General features: G+C 46.1%; 1 protein-coding gene across 1 annotated transcript in view; it reads right to left on the reverse strand.

The window, feature by feature from the left end:
• The window catches only part of LOC142783777 (leukocyte elastase inhibitor-like), a 67,586-nt gene that overhangs the window by 26,550 nt on the left and 24,659 nt on the right, over positions 1 to 16,377 (reverse strand). Inside the window, exon 2 of the mRNA XM_075882345.1 lies at positions 4,601 to 4,871. Within this exon, the coding sequence (XP_075738460.1) occupies positions 4,601 to 4,871 (271 nt within the window). The remainder of the gene's footprint in view (positions 1 to 4,600; positions 4,872 to 16,377) is intronic.

Raw genomic sequence — 16,377 nt, forward strand, 5'->3', positions numbered from 1 at the left:
GATAAATTAAACAGACGCCATGCTGTAAGCTTTCGCTTACTCTAAACTTATTATTATACAAACCCGGCTATCTTACGCCCCTGCTATACCCGAACTTATGCCCCACCGATACATGTAAAGCTTGTGGGCTCCGAGTAACTCTCAGCCGTGTGCTCTGGGAATTACCGGTGACAAATGCCGTGAAAACGCTGCCGATTGCAATGTAAATTTCAGACCACAGGTAGCCTCAAGATCGTTCGTTCTCGCCGTCGCCCCGGCTGCGGAAGCTTCGTGGGACCTTCTTCATCGGCGCTGCCGTCGCTAGGAGCCGGCCTTCCAAAACACGCTGCTGAACGCCTAGCTCGGGGTCATTCGGCAGGCCCAGGATGCCACCCGAGTCAAGGGAGTCGGCACCACCACTTGAACCCACCAAGCCTAAACTGCCGACCCACTGTGTGTTATAAAACCTATTCTCTCTCACTCTCTCAACAACGCATAGGAGAAATCTCCCCCGGCAATCTCCTTGGAGGTCAAGATCTGGTGCCTATATAAAGGGTGACCAGTGAGAGGTTGTGCAGAGCGAGAAATCAGTGTTTACAACCAAGAAAGTCGCTCGGAGACGCTGCCTGCGTCGGCGTTTTAAGGCAAGAAAAGGGGAATGTCCGGTAAGAGAGAGAGGAGGAGGCGATGCGCAATGGTGGCGTAAACGCCGCAGCAAGGAACACCACAGGAGAGAGGGAGTGGGCACAGGCAAGACACTTTAAAAATTCGTCAGGCCTCTTCACATCGCCCTTTAACAACGTGCTACGTTACGGAGAGTGTCCAGCGGAAAAACTGGAAAAGCGTCTCACTACACTGGCGCCACGTCTGTTCTCGGCGCGCTTGCCCGGGCAAGGCAGTGCGTGTGCACAAAGCTGCTGTGCAATATGTGTTCTTCGTAGTGTATGTTCGCGCTCAATTCAGTGTTCTTCGTGTCCGTGCAAGCATTCTTTTTTTTTCAGCGTGCCCGTTTTAACGCCCGATGTGAGGTTTGGTGCGGGATCGCAACGACTGCATGCAAGTTCGTGCAACATGGGTCGGGGTTGTGTTTCTGGGTGCCACGGAGGGCAAGGTTCTGTTTGGCGTTTCATAAGTCAGTTGCCAGACTTTGGGGGTTGTTGTTGCCAAACTGCCGCTAAATTTAGCGGAGAAATTTCCATTTGTAGTTGTGGCTTCTCCATGAAGATTTAGTGTCATTCGTGGTGCATTTCGCGAGTGCGTGAGCTAAGTTGGCAGTTTTGATTAACATAATGAACGTAAAACGAGCGTTCCAGAAGCCGGGGCGCGTTCTTTTGCTGTGTGCGCTGCTGTGCAATGAGGAGATCGAGTCTCAGTAGTAGGGACGACGGGAAAAACTGAACACAGTCGCAGCAGGCGGTGCGCTGCCCCCTCTCCTCCTTGTTTTTTTTTCACACCTGATCGTGCCGCGTCGACCACGCGCCTCAACGGGGACTTTACGCTTCCCTTGCTGTGTCAGCAGAAGACATGTCGTTTGGACTCTTGCACATGTGACGAATAAACGTCCCAAGGCTGGCTAATCGCGGTACGTCGGATATGCTACAGCTATATACGCCTAGAAGGCTGCTTTATTGGCGCAGTTGGAGCGAATTAAGCGCAACTCACGCGTACCTGTAAATAGGGCCCTGCATAAGCGTTCGTTATTTGGAATATATTCGGAAACTGTGGTATAAGCAGAAGAAACTCTTTGTGCTTATACCACAGTTAAATAATATTGAAGAAGCAGCTATTCGCAGGTTATATCTACGCGTATAGTGTTTCATGTGCAAAGAGTTTACAACAGCCGCCTTTTTCTTTGCGCTCAAAGATTTGAGAGCTGCACTTCCAAGCAGATGATTTTATAACAACGCTGTCACGTCAAGATGAACGATATTGAAAATAGAATGGGAGAAAGGCAAGCTGAAGCACAATGTTTTACCCGCTGTCTTTCCAAACTGTCCAAAATACTTGTCCTCAAAGCCAACATGTCTTGAATCGCCAGCGAGGAAGATCGCAAGAAGGGAGAGTACTACTTTGCAAGAAGCTATAAACAGGTCCCTTGAGTCTGGACAATTTTAGCAAAAAGAGGAACAAGGTGTTTTCATATTCGGACTTCAAGCTGGAGCTGCCAGGAATCTGCAATAATTTTCGGACAGTACCTATCACTAACAAGTGAGTAAGGCTTGTTCTCAAAGAAAACACTTCTCCTTAAGTTAAATGCTCATTGACTGCTCTCCCACATCTCTCACTTTCTGATGTTCAGAACGGAATCAAACTTTGATCGCTTTCTTGTGGTAGCGCTGTTCCAAGTGCTGTGCTTGGGGTAGAGCTGTGACATGGTTCTAGTAACGCAGCTAGTTCTGCAGAAACTTTCATTGAGAGAATATTCCAAAGACTTTCCCTCATGCAGTGACCAATGCGGTGTCGTCTCTTCAGTAGCATTTTCTTTGTTGTAACCACAGATCGACATTTGAACATCTTTAAATGGCCACACCGCACAAACTATCTTGCACTTGGTAGTTCGCACAGAGACCAATGTTGTCTTGAACAACGTCTGCAGAATGAAAGCTGACAGCATCCTTGACAATGCACAGAAGAAGGCTGCAGCACGGAAATCAGCTACACTGAAGAAAAAGTTATGTTTTAACAGAATAAAACTCATCTTGTGTCGTATGGTTTCTTCTTACCAGAGTGAAGCTACCTTCAGAATGCTTCACTTGTTCTCGAGAAAGCTTCTCAAATACATGGCATAGTATTTCGCACCCATCACAGGCTATTACAACTTCAGTAGAAGGTAGAGCGACGATCCGGAACATCGGAACGCAGCGCCCGCAAGGGCCCACAGGGTGACGTCACGCAGCCATCGGAAAGGCCTCAGGAATCTAGGGGGTGTTGGCACCAACGTTACTAGAATAAACTCAGTTTGAAAGCTCCGCCGGAGAGGCGGGTGGTCATGAGAACTAGTGGCGCTGCCGTACGATCTTGCTCTAGCGACGCTTGGCGCGCGTGTTGTAAATGTGATTGGCAGCGGGAGTGAGCAAGCAGCTACTACGAATGGTGCACTGTATTCCCACGTCACTTCTAGACTATTTCTGGCACTGCGTAGTTTCTTGTACGAAAACGCGTTTGTCATGTATGAGGCGAGCAAGGTGGAGAAGAGTCATCTACATTGAGGTGCGCATTCTAGCTTTGTGCCAAACTCCAACAGCGGCGACCGCAATGACGACTCCGCCTCACGCAACTTGTTCATTCATTCGTTTGTTTATTTATCAATTTATTTTCTGTGCAAACATGGTTACACAGTGGCATGGGCACATAAAAGCTGATATAAGCAGCTTGAGTACCTCATAAATGTAGCCTCTGATCTTGTTCGCCCAGCAGTGACGGGGTAGCAGAAAAACGATCGTAAGCAAATTTGTGGTCCAGCCTTGCACGTTATCCGAGAAAATTGATATTGCAGGGCAAATAAAAAGTACATAATAATAATAATAATAATAATAATAATAATAATAATAATAATAATAATAATAATAATAATAATAATAATAATAATAATAATAATAATAATAATAATAATAATAATAATAATAATTAATGTTATTATTATTATTAATACAAGCAGTAGCTATTGGTGGATATGGCAGAGGTGACGCCGTTGAGCATTATGTATATTATATGACGATTAAACAACAGTGACAAAACTTGTAGAACGCTTGAGCTTCACCTTCAAGAGTAGACCACAATAGCGTAACCGGGCCCTGCGCGAGTCACCTTCTTAATAACTAGCCTAGCTTCGGTCTGGGTGTATGTCTCAACCGTGCCCTGAGGGAACGAACGACTGTGCGTGCAACACTGGCCGTTTCAAACTATCGTAGAAAGTCTACTGCAAGTTCAGTTGCCAAGTTCCCACTGCGTCATAATTCTTTTTGCGAATCAGCAAAGGGGCCTTTACGCGTACGTAAAACAACATGCGAACATAAGTTTGAGAGCCCTGTTATGGCTGGGCTTTTCTAACACCCACTTGCTGGGCATCTCACAAGTCTAGACGCCTGACGCGATTCTGTTTCTATCACCTAATATGGCGTGGATTGAAGAAGTTTCTTCTACTACACGAACAAAATGGGTGTAAAGTTAAGGCCTCGCTTTTTGTCTGGACGCAATATAATGTCAACTTCTAGTACATGAAATTCATATTGTTTTTTTTTTCGCATCAGTTTCGATGATTGGCGCGCCTCTCTGGTATCACACCTGATTCCCACGCAGAGAGCCTGGGATTGATTCTCATTGCTACTGAACTTTTTTTATTTTATTGGCAGGTTTTTATTTATTTTTATCATGCACAAGACAATGTTTTCTCACTCACAACTGGAGACGCTGTCAGCGACGCCAACACCGGAATTTCTCTGAAACGAGCTGCGTAAGGTTATCAGGTTCAAATATTACACAACGAAAAAAAAATTTATATATAAGTATAGGTCAAGAGATAGCCGTGTGTCGTAACTGTAGCAGCCGTATATGTGCTAATACTGCTCTTACCAGCAATATTACTAGGAATATCAGCAACATCGGCGGCAGCACTACGTACCCTGAGGAAGTATCTCGTCTGGTTCAAACGCGTTGACATAGAGGCGAGCATAATGGTCAATCTTCTGGCGGCTCTCTTCCGCTCCCTCTGCAAAGTCCCAGCTGAAGCGCTCCAGACGCACCATATCACTCGCTTGCGTATCTGGGCCAATGGTAGCGATGGTCTGGTCATGGTGCACGTTGTTCAGGTAGCCCATGTCAAAGAACCGCGTGATGTCGCTGCGACGCCGATGGGGGATCTCACGGTCACAATAGTCGAAGTATGCGCTCACCTGCGCAAGTTGTTACTTTTTAAGATGCGTTTGCTTATGCGTAAATTGCTTGAGAAAAGCCAATTGATAGAGCTAGGTTTGTACCCACAGCAGGCGACTTATTGATATACAAGCCTCTGTAAGTGACAGTCTTTTATAAATGTTTCACGCGTAGCGCCTAGTTCCTACCCAATAGATAATTAGGCTAGGCGTAAAACAACAATGGTTTGACTTCAATGAGTTGAAACGATTAGAAAAGGCAAAGTGCACAAACGTGCGTGATTCGCGTGAGCTGACATGTTTGCGCATTCGGCATTACCGTAGCGTGCTTCTACAACGGTGAATGATAGGAGCCGCTGATCATCACATATGTGTTTATATATGAATGCATGATCCCGTTGATGCATTGGCAACGCCATAAGCATTAGCACGGTTGTTGTCTTAAAGAAAATCAGTGAGTACAGAAATGTTGTACCTTCCGACGAATCTGTTCTGTTAGCGAACCTGGACCCACTAGATGGGCTAGATTGCGATCTTGAAACTTACTATAGCATAAGAGCATGTCATCAGTGTGGTCACCTAGATACTTACTTAGCTGCGTCTTCTCAATATAGGGTGCTTTTGCATGCCCTGGCCACTTGCACCTTTGGAAAAAGCTAGTTTCAACGTGATATGCGTCCTTCAAACTTGTACAGGACTGCACACGCCACTTGGTGACGTGCGTGAGTGCTCACGCGGTCACATGGAAGGCACATAGAAAACTTTGCGCAATATTTTTTTGATGAAATTTTTATTTGCGTACTGAAGGCGAATACATAAATGGGAAACCAGGAAATTGTAGTTTCACCCATTATGATGCTACAGCGGCTAGGCTCTGCTAACTCACCTGTGTCAAATGCTAATGCTGCGCACTTCTGGTGACAGCAGAAGGGGCCATAAAGAAGTACTTCACGCACTTGATTTTTTTCGTTTCTTTTTATTCAAGGCAAAATTATTACCCTTAGCCTTGACGGTTACGACTAAAGGCTAGAAAGACTAGACCGTGCCTTACTGGCAGCAAAACATAGACTCACCAATTTGCAACTAAATTTATTGCACAAACAGTACGTCATATCTTTGTGCACCCAGGCACACCTCACAAACATAGCCAGTAACTAACAGTAAGATGCATTTACTTGAAAAACAAATGACAAATATGCCGGTAAAGAGCACCATGCGTAGATGTGAAGCAGCGGTAAGATGGTGTACGGCCCGCAAGAAAGCTCGTCTACATCGCCTTAAGCAGGTGTACCAACATTCAGAACCTCCTCTACTTGACGAATTCTGCTGGCGGCTATCACTTCACGCCGGTCACCACTGACGTGAACAGTGCCGTTGACCAACGCTGCCGATGAGCATGACTGTAGCACTGCTAAACAAACTGTTTATCAACGCACACGCCAACGACATCGAACGTGTTGCCGTGCTAACCAAAGTAGACGTGCTTTGGGTTCTGGAAACTTGGAGTGCCGCAAGAACGACGATGAACGGCTACAAAATCATTGTTTGTACTCAGGTAAAACTCACCGCCCACTCAGGGGAGAGAGAGAGCGGAGCGTAAGAGCGAATAGAGAGAGGGATGCACATGCGCAGGGGAGGTATGAACGTCGCTGAAGGGAATGAGGGATGGACATAGAACCCGCCAAATTATTCAATTTTAATAGCATTCTTTGGGTGCACTCAAACAATAGCACAAAGCCTATGAAGCTTGTACACTTTGCTAATCCTACAGACACGGTTAAGAGCCAAATAAAATGTATTCGCAATGCCTACGGCCTATAGGTGGCGTGCTGTGCAATCCAAGATAGCTGCGGAAGGGTGATCAACCCGGGAACTGGCATAGGAAAAGATAAGACGCATGGAAGTACCCCCCATGCCGCTTTCACCGGATGAACTCTTGATCGTCAAATGAAGGTATATCGAACCAAAATACTTTAATTCCCAACCAATACGAACTGCTGAATGTTCGCTACCTCATTTCTTGCCACAATGCAAAGGATAGTGGTGTCACCTGATCGACCGTGTATCAGTGATGCTTTGCGTACTTCTGTGCGTGCTACAGAAAACTACGGGAACTAAAACTCACGTATGGACTGGACGGCGCTCCGAGATCATTCGTGCCGAGCCTGTCTAGCGGATTCGCCGCAGTAGTACAACACTATAGCGAGTAGCGCACCGTCGCGGTTGCACAAGACCGAATTTTGTCGGTGACTATCGCTTGATGCTGGTCACCGCTGCTGTTAACAGTGCCGTTGATCAATGCTGCCGATCAGCATGACTACAACACTGCTAAACAGTAGCTTTATCAACGCTCATGCCAATGACATCGAACGTGTTGCCGTGCTAACCAAAGCAGACGTGCTTTTGCTTCTGGAAACTTGGAATGCCGCAAGAACCACGATGAACGTTTACGACATTATTTCAATGCGATGGTTTGCAAACATAATACGCCGTCGTCATTACTTGAGCTATAAGTATCATGCAGCTGCTTCTTCGACGAAACAGGAGCATTTGACTTCCCATTAGGCTTGTGTCACAGCCTTAATGAGACTTTAACAATGTGCAATTCCCTTCACTCGAATGCTGCATATTTCATCTGTGTGCTCTAAACAAGGATATCGACACGCGTATGCTTTGGGCGACGAAGTCAGGAAAATTTGTTGACCAACAATTTCGTTCAGACAGCACCGGTGAAGTGCAGAAAAAGTTAGCATCGACTGTAGTCGTAACTGCATATTATATTGCTCTAACCATTTCACTTCGCTGGTCGGGCTCCAGAGTGTCGGTGGCATGCGGCACTTTGTAAAGTCCGCTGTAATTGAAGTACATTCAAGGCACAAAAAAAGTATCCTTTTATTTTGAGTTAGCTGAAGGATACTCTATAATAAATACAATTACAGTAACTTATGAGCGTGAAAAATATTAACCCGTGACGGGACGTGAAGTGCAACTCTCTGCTTGTGAGCTAGCAGCTGATCGTTCATCGACGCTGTCATTCTCAGCGCACTGGGGAAACCATTTACGTTCAGTGAAAAATCCTCGACCTCAGGGCAGTTTCTTTGAACATCGATGCTCAAAGTAATCTAAGGAATTCTCTCCGCCAGATCACTCCAATAGCACATACAACACGTCGACCATTCACCACGCACAACACTTACATGGCGTCACTTACCATTTTTATTTGAGGGTGCGGAGATCATTTCACTCCAGTACCCGAAAAAAAAAGAATCCCTTGCAGTGAGCTGTCATCTATCTACAAACGTGAAAAACAAGCGGCGCAGCGTAGGCCACAGTTTGTAAGCGCAAATCGTGACCTGACGCTACTTTCCGCATAAAATAAAAGTTATAGAATTCATGCACTACAAAAGCACTGACGAATGCTATACGCACGTACAACAAGCGATTTTAAACTGAAATTGGCAGGCGATAATATCTAACTATCCAAAGTGGTGGCATAAAACCACGCGAAGCTGATATGTGTACTCTGCGGGCTTTAATAGAAAGCGCGAGTTGCCTTTTCACGAAAACTTCGCGTCTCGCAAGAACGAACCAAATATATCGTGCCACGGATGGTCCGGTATATTCACTGATGCACGAAAGATGCAAAGTGGTATGTGTTCGTTTCTTGCTAACACGTTAACACTGCAGCTAGTACCACCGAACAAGGAACATCAAGAAAGGATTAGGAGCGTCCGCCTACTGATCATCCTTGAGAGGACGCTCCTGAATTCCGCTAGGCGGTGCGACAGTCAATGAACATTGCGCATTGCTACGAACAAACGAGTGTATCAACCGTATGTGCCAAATTGTCATCTTAGAAGTGTAGGCGACGTAATTTCAATTCAACATGTACGTTTGCAGCAGTCATGCACGCCTTCAAGTTATTTGCTATGAACAAGTGAAACAAAATAGGTGACCATTAAAAGAGCAAGAGATAGTGGGATACACCATCTGCTACCGGCTTCTGGTTTGAAAAGAGTAGATGACGGGGAACCGCTCCATCACAAGCCTCAAATTATTCGCAATTCACGTGCGCGGTCGCCCGTTTATCTTCGTCCTGATAAACGATTGTCGGTTGTTCAGCCATTGACTACTCCAACTCGAGCGTGAAAGGCAAACGCAGGTATCGATTTCCATTGAATGAAGAAAGAAAAATGAGGTGGGTCGCGGCTGTGAAAAGAGGCGTAGCGACTGATAGCTTTTGGGTACCGAACAAGAGAAAACACGTTGGCACTTTCTTCAGCCTCGGTGATGTACAAGAACTGCACGGAAGCGCTAGGACGTAATGCCAGTGTACGGTCCACGACTGTGGCTACTACCTTTATTGTTTGTATAAACGTAGTTGGTGGAGTCAACATAGTACGTAGTATTGTTGTGCGGACGAGTGCGTTCGAAGGCTTGCACTTTGGCTCTCCGCCGGCCCTGGTGCAATCGGGGATCCATATTGCGGGGGATGGGAGTGACCTTATAAGTGGCACGAAGCTGGTTGGAAATGGGTTTGCGGCGAGCTGTGTCGTGAAACTGGTCGATGTAGTCGAAGCATAGGAGCAGCTCACTGCCTGTAGGTTTTCGCATGAGCCGCTGCAGTTGTGTGGTGAGTTTTGCTTCACAAAGATCTGCATAGGTGTTCTACAGACCCAATGCAAGGAGCCTGCATGAGCGAGTGCCTGGGTGGTAGCTTGAGTGCTGCTTTGTAGGCCTTGCGGATCATTGCGTCTACGTTGTCCTGTTCGCTTTTGATGAGCCGTCAGTAGGGCAAGCTGTATGTAACCTTACTGACCACGAGGCTTCGTATGAGTTTCAGGGTGGCCTCCTCGCGCATGCCATGGTGACGAGTGGCTACCCGAGATACCATTCAGGCCACTTGTAGTTTAGCGGTGCGGAGGAGGAAAAGTGTGCGTTCACATGGTGGTTCGATTGAATCCACATGCCTAATATTCGATTGGTGGCTTTCTCTGAGTTTTGTTGATCAGCAGGGACGACGTGGAGGCGGGAGCCTTGGTCGTTCTGCGCCGATGATGGACGCCTGCGTCAATAAATTCGTAGAAGCTGAGATTTTTCTGTTGCACAGCCCAGGCCTCGTGCCTGGACATATTGTTCGACGCATGTGGCTGTCTGCTGCAGGTTATATTCTTTTTCTCTAAGGACGCATGCGTGGCTCAGACGGTGGTATCGTCCGCGTACGTTGCGTGATGGATGCCGCCGATGCGGTAGAGCTCGTGTGCCGAGCCAACCATAGCTACATTAAATAGTGGCGGGGAAATCACTAAACCCTGTGGGATGCTCTTGTTCGAAACCCTGATAACATGTGATCAAACAGAGCCGATACCAATCGTGGTGGTGTGGTTTGACATGGATGTCTCAACGTAATTGCAGAGGCTCTGCCCACAATAAAGAGCCTCGAGGCCTTCAAGTATGGCCTGCTGGCTAACGTTATCAAAGGCACCCTTAATGTCTTAAGCGATCATATTATTTTCTCGTTGCTGGAGGCGTTACCAGTGAGTTCTTTTAATTGAAGCAGTACATTCTGTGTTCAAAGATGTGCCGGGTACCCGTACCTTAGGTGCGGGAAAATGTCATTGTATTCAAAATATTCTTGCACGCAGTACGTGATGACGCGTTCGAAGAGTTCACCAAGGCAGGAAGTGAGGAATATTTGGTCGGAGATTTTCGATCTCAAGCTTTATGCGTGACTTCGGCATCATTATGACCTCCGCGTGCTTCCATTCAGGGGGAAGTGTGCCACTTTGCCTATGATGATGAGAAACGCCATGATTTCTTGTATGGTGTTGCCGCTGAGGTTGCTGACAGGGGAGTACGTGATTCCGTCTGCCCCAGCCGCTGTGTTGCGGTTGCTGCTGCGATTGGCTGCATAAACATCATCCACCGTTATTGGTCGGTTGAGAGTGTCGTTGGCACGTCTACGATACGTTGCTTGAGTTGTAACTGAGTCGAAATCACCAAAGTATTCACTCTTGACTTGATTCAGCAGCTCATCTTCCGTACCCTTAAAGGCGTGAATGAGGCATATGACTGATATATTCGTGTCATTTTTAGTGCTGGTGTGGTCAATGAAAGCACGCAGAATGTGCCACGTGCGGGCCGTGCTCAGTGAGCCTCTAAGAGAGTCGTTGAACTGGGCCCGATTGAGTCGCGCCAGTTCTGCAGTGTACTGCTCGGCCTGAGTGGTGAGTGCTGCCATCCTTAGCTTAAGACGTCGGATATGTTTCTGCGTCCTCCATCTGCGGACGAGGCTCCTTCAGGTTTCTCAAGGATGTAGGAGATGGCCGTTCACTTGCGCCAGTACAGGTGTTCTGTTAATGGTGGTAGTCCAACGCTCTCTAATTTCTTTAGGTTGAGTGCACCAGTCAGTAAGGCTTGTAAGGCTGTTGAGTGAATGTTCGCTCTCACGACGGATGGTGTCCCAGTTTGTGATGCGTGCTTGTGCAATAAATCGATACTCTGCACTCTCTGTAACTTTTGTGTGGAGATTGCAGTAAACGATGCCCAAGTATTCCTGCAGGTTGTCCTAGGTATAGTTTGCACTGCCACGGGCGAAGGTGAAATTGGGGCAAGTGTCCCTGCACAAACTGCTTCCGATCCGGGTAGGGAATGCGGGAACCATAAGCAGTTCAAGCTGAAATCTTTTGGTGGTAGCAGCAAGGTGTTTGCCTTTGACGTCCGCACGGTTGTAACCACAGCGTTAGTCGAGAGCGGTGAAGTCTCCGAGCAGTAAGAGTTTCTTTCTTTGGATGTAGGCACCTTGGATAGTGGCATAAAAACCAGTGGCTTTTTGCTTTGGGTTTCTATATATATTGACAATGAATGGCACTTCGCTTCTCTCCTTTCTTTTTTTTGCGTGAGAATAAGCTCCACATATACATGGTCTAAGTTGGTGCCCGGGACGTTGTCTAAGCCAACTACGGTTAGCACTTTGTCAATCATAATCGACGCTCTGCCTTCAACGAACTATTATAGGACTCATAACCTGGAATTATGGGTGACGTTTCAGGCTTCTGAACCGCTATAACATCTGACCAAACAAGGCGTGTGTTAATGCGCTATTGAAGGAGGCTACATTTTCCGCGAAAACCACGGCAGTTCTATTGCCAGACCTTTATGGCGTCATAGATTGCCGGATTTGGAGTGACCCATGAACTCTGTGCCGAAGCATTCCACTCTGGGTACAGAAGGGAATCTACCAATGGAACACACGCGCTCTCTCTGGAGCCAATGGCAGGGTCACAATAGAGCACGATGCACGCGTCTCTCTTCTTGTTTGAGTGGGCATGGTGTAGACATGGACACTGCGCTAGCAAAAGGTGACCCTAGACGCGAGGCGCTACGACCGACGTCTATTGGCGCACCTAAAGTTGGCACCGTTTCAAGGCACGGGGTGAAAAGTTACTCCGTGGAGTGGATCTCGCGACGGAGGTGCTCAAGATCTGCCAAGGAACTCCTCGGGACCACTCTCAATCCTCCAATAAAATAGGCTTGCTCCGCATAGAGCAGAAAAAAGTATTAGCGGAAGTGCTGTAAATCTGCCAATGGATGACACCATTAAGTCTTCACCAATGGGTGGGGCTGTGCTGCCCATGGTTAATTCGTTGCGTGGAAAGGCGGGGGTATACCGTGATCTCGGCTTGTGATGCCAATGTTGGAGTGAGGGGGAAGCCGCCGGTTGTCAGTGCAGAGAGAAAGAAACAAACATTTTATTTTGAAACCAAAATCTGAGTCTAAGCTCTATGGGGAGGTTTTACTGGCCTCCCCTAAGATGGTACGTATACGGTTAACAATAATCGTCTACGAGGAGGTTGTTTCGGCAATATTCGTGACCTAGGGCTCCCATGGAAGTATTTTGGAGCGGAGTGGTTGGTGTTGTGGTGTATTGGCTCTAGGACAGAGCCAGTATGTGTGGAATAGAGTCGGTTCTGAACCGCACACTTGGCAATGAGGTGTATTCGGGGCCTGTTGTACTTTGTGCAGTGTATTGTCATTCAGCAGCGGGGGGGGGGGGGGGGGGGGGGTGTTTGTGCTTTCTTCAAGAGTGCAGTTTTTTTTCTAGAAAAAAGTACAGTTGGTCTAAGAAGCTCTCTTGGGTCTATTCGGGGGGATGGCAAGCAGCCCCTTCGTTCTCTAGGGCGTTCTGCGTGGTCCACTGTCGGCAGATAAACATCAGGCCAACCCTGGGAAGTATGTGAACACCAGGGTATCGAGGCCTCAGCGTGAGTCCGGGAGTTTCCTAAGGAAGAAGAGTGACCTGGCGTCCCCTCTAGGCTGTATAATATATAGGGATTATGATGTCCCTAGGTAGTAGGGAGTTAGCTAAGCCATTATGTTTAGAGGGAGTTGGTTCTAGAGGAAAGCCCGTGTAGGGCTGTTTGCGAGTCTGTTCTGACCATATTTTTTTTTAGAGGCGTGCTCATGCTGAGTGATGGCTTACGTAAGGGCGAGTATATTTCTGCTATTGCAGCGTAAGGAATGCCGTGACGATGTTTTGCAACTGTTTGACCACGTGGGTTCATTGTTGCTGTGACAGCGTTGCCGGCTCAAAAGCTGGCGTCAGCGTGGTATGAAGTCGCATCAGTTTGAAGCTGTCAGCGGCAGCGTGATTGGCGTTTCGCAACATCTCTTTCGTACCCGTGCCACACGGGCAAAAAGATGGCATTTATCTCCGAATGCCTTCAGATTTATCGCCATTCGCGCGGTTCCACATGTGCAAACGAAACGGCATTCGTCCAAATGCCAATCGCCACCTAATGCCTTCACCAGAACTCAGTTGACTGAGAAATGCATACTCTTGATGGCGCAGCTCGCGAAGTGCGATATAATATAAAGTATATAAAACAAATCATAATGAACTGAAAATCAAATTTACTATCTTTTGTCTGCACTAAATTCTCAAAGAAAACGCTTTGAAGGTTATAGAGTGAAAATAAATAATATTTAAATGCATGCCACTCTTAGCGGAACTTTGGCAAACAAGAATGCAAGACTGGTACTTTCATCACCATCGTCATTGAGCTCACTTTCCCTGCTTTCTTCACCTGTTTTCGTTTTTTGCTTACCGATCTTTGGCCAGTCCGACTCGCCACTTCACTCTGTTTAAACAAAGAATAAATAAATAAAAGAAGAGTTGGCATGTTCCAGTGAGCGCGCGAACTGGACCGAAGAGGAGACGCTGATTTTGATGACGCTTTGAGAAGAATACCTCCCATGCCTTTGTTGACATAAGTCGAATGGGAAAATTTACTTTGCCATCACAGAGGCGCTGGCCAGGTACTGCATTGTGAGGACGTGATCCCAGCTAGACAATAAGATCGAAAATCTGCAAAGCAAGTACAGGTGACAATTTTGACTTGAACATCCTGCTTGTGTACTGCCGAGAAGCTTACGCCGTGCATGTGAATGCTGCCACCAAACAAATGTTTTTCGCGGAAAACGGCGCGAAGAAGCTCTGCCCCTTACGATCATTTCGGTGTGATTTGGCGACGTGTCTCGCATAAAAACTCTCGCATGCATATTTAGTGGTCAAATTAAACAAATTTACACCTGCGTTGATTGTATTGCCTTTTCGAGGCAACATCATAGATGAATTATAAGGTCGTTCACAAGGCCTCTCTCAGGCGCCTTTATTGTGCAAGTTCAGCCGAAAATGAAATATTAAAGCGATGAAAAAAACAGCAAAATAAAACCACGGAAGACAGTGTGTTCCTGAAGCCAACGCTTCAACGAACGGACTTGTCCTCAGGAATGAAAGCCCTACAGTATACAAGTCCATTGTGTAAACATTAACTCTAGAGATACCCAGTATAGCTAAGATTTTTTTATCGTTATAGGGCGACTACCAAGAAGGGGCTCTGTGTAAGTTGATGCTGTCGTCTTGCAACTGGATACTCTTATTGAATTTGAATATAAAATGCAGCATGCGCAACAATTCAATCCAAATATGCCGCTGTTCAAAGCCTTGTGCCATAAGGTGGTGTCATACACAAGCGCAGAATATCTTTTCGACTTGCTTCTGTCGCTAATAGTAAGCTGGCACTTTCGTTCATTGCAGAAAAAAGAACTCCAGCTTCTGGTGTGGTGATGTGGCCATTTTATTGGCGAATACACCACTTCCGTGGGTCTGTGCCTGGAAATGACGCCAGGCTTGCTGTTGAAAGCAACTGCGAAAGCCTCTCCGTTTCACAGGTCAGTATCTACCTAATATGTGCCGATGGGTTACTTAGTGAGCCATGATAATTTCACAAACAGACGCAATCACACGCACAAAAACAGTGTTTGCATTGTTTTATGTGCGTAATTGTGTATTTCTTTCTACCGCTTTGTAAGCATGTACATCCTCCTGAGCACTGCTGCAAGTTGCAATGAATGTTGTCTCCAATATGTGTCCAGCCTTGGTGACACTACTGTTAATACGTATGTAACTTTTCGCAGATTATACAACGCATGTAATTATACCAGTATGAAGATTATCCAATGAATTTGCATCAGCGAAAGCTGAAGCAACTACGACGCAGCCCGCTGCATAAAAAAAAGACACGAGCCGGTCATGAGTCGGCTGGAGTAAAAATGGTGAAAGAACAAAAGATGTTTCGACGCATGTGGCAGAAATGTAAAGCACGAGAGCTCGAGCTTCAGAATGATCAGTGGAAGCTTCAGAAAGAAGCAGCCAAAAAAGAAGAAAAGCTCACTGAAGTTTTTCAGAAATTTCTCGATTATTGGAGGCCTTGAAGAAGGATTTATTGATTCAACAAATAATAGCTTGCCTTTGTAATCATGCATTTCTTGAAGGATACAGTATGAGTATTAGGCAGCACTGATTTCCGTGCCGCCTAAGAAAAAATCCCTGCTACTATATTTTAGTATACTCCGAACTTCTGTATCGCAACTTACTCCTTACATGACGTTGAAATGAATAAAAAAAATGACAAATATTGTTGTGGGGAAACGAGATCTATCAAGTTTATGATATCACAATAAAAGCCGGTCACATAAATTCGCACGCTTTTTGAAGGAGTGGCTTGCATTTCACCATAACCAAGAGTTCTCCTAAGGCGCTTTTAACGGTGTCCTCACACCTACACTAATGCTGTTACCGAGACATTGGACAACTACACTAATTCAGCAAATAATACCGCTTTGCTCACTGCAGTGTAGTCTGCACTTTTCTCACCGAGAAATTAAGATGTCCTGGTGCAGAAACCGAAGGCTTGGCATATGAAAACCAATGCGCTTATGTATACTTCTAGATAGTGCTCACTGAAATGGAGTCGTAAGGCACAAATGTGTGCGTTTTTATTTCCACAAACAGCGTAAAACACGTTTATTAACTCTAAAATATGATATGATTGTGCAATTGTTTTTTTTAACTGAACTAGTCAAACTTTCACTTTTTTTATAAGAACTCTGAGACTGACTAAAAAATAGCCACAAAGTGTAGATTGACAAACTTTTGGCAAGTGAGTTCAAATGAACATACTAA

This window comes from Rhipicephalus microplus, unplaced genomic scaffold (genome assembly GCF_043290135.1).
Source record: "Rhipicephalus microplus isolate Deutch F79 unplaced genomic scaffold, USDA_Rmic scaffold_12, whole genome shotgun sequence".
Classification (NCBI taxonomy): Eukaryota; Metazoa; Arthropoda; class Arachnida; order Ixodida; family Ixodidae; genus Rhipicephalus; species Rhipicephalus microplus.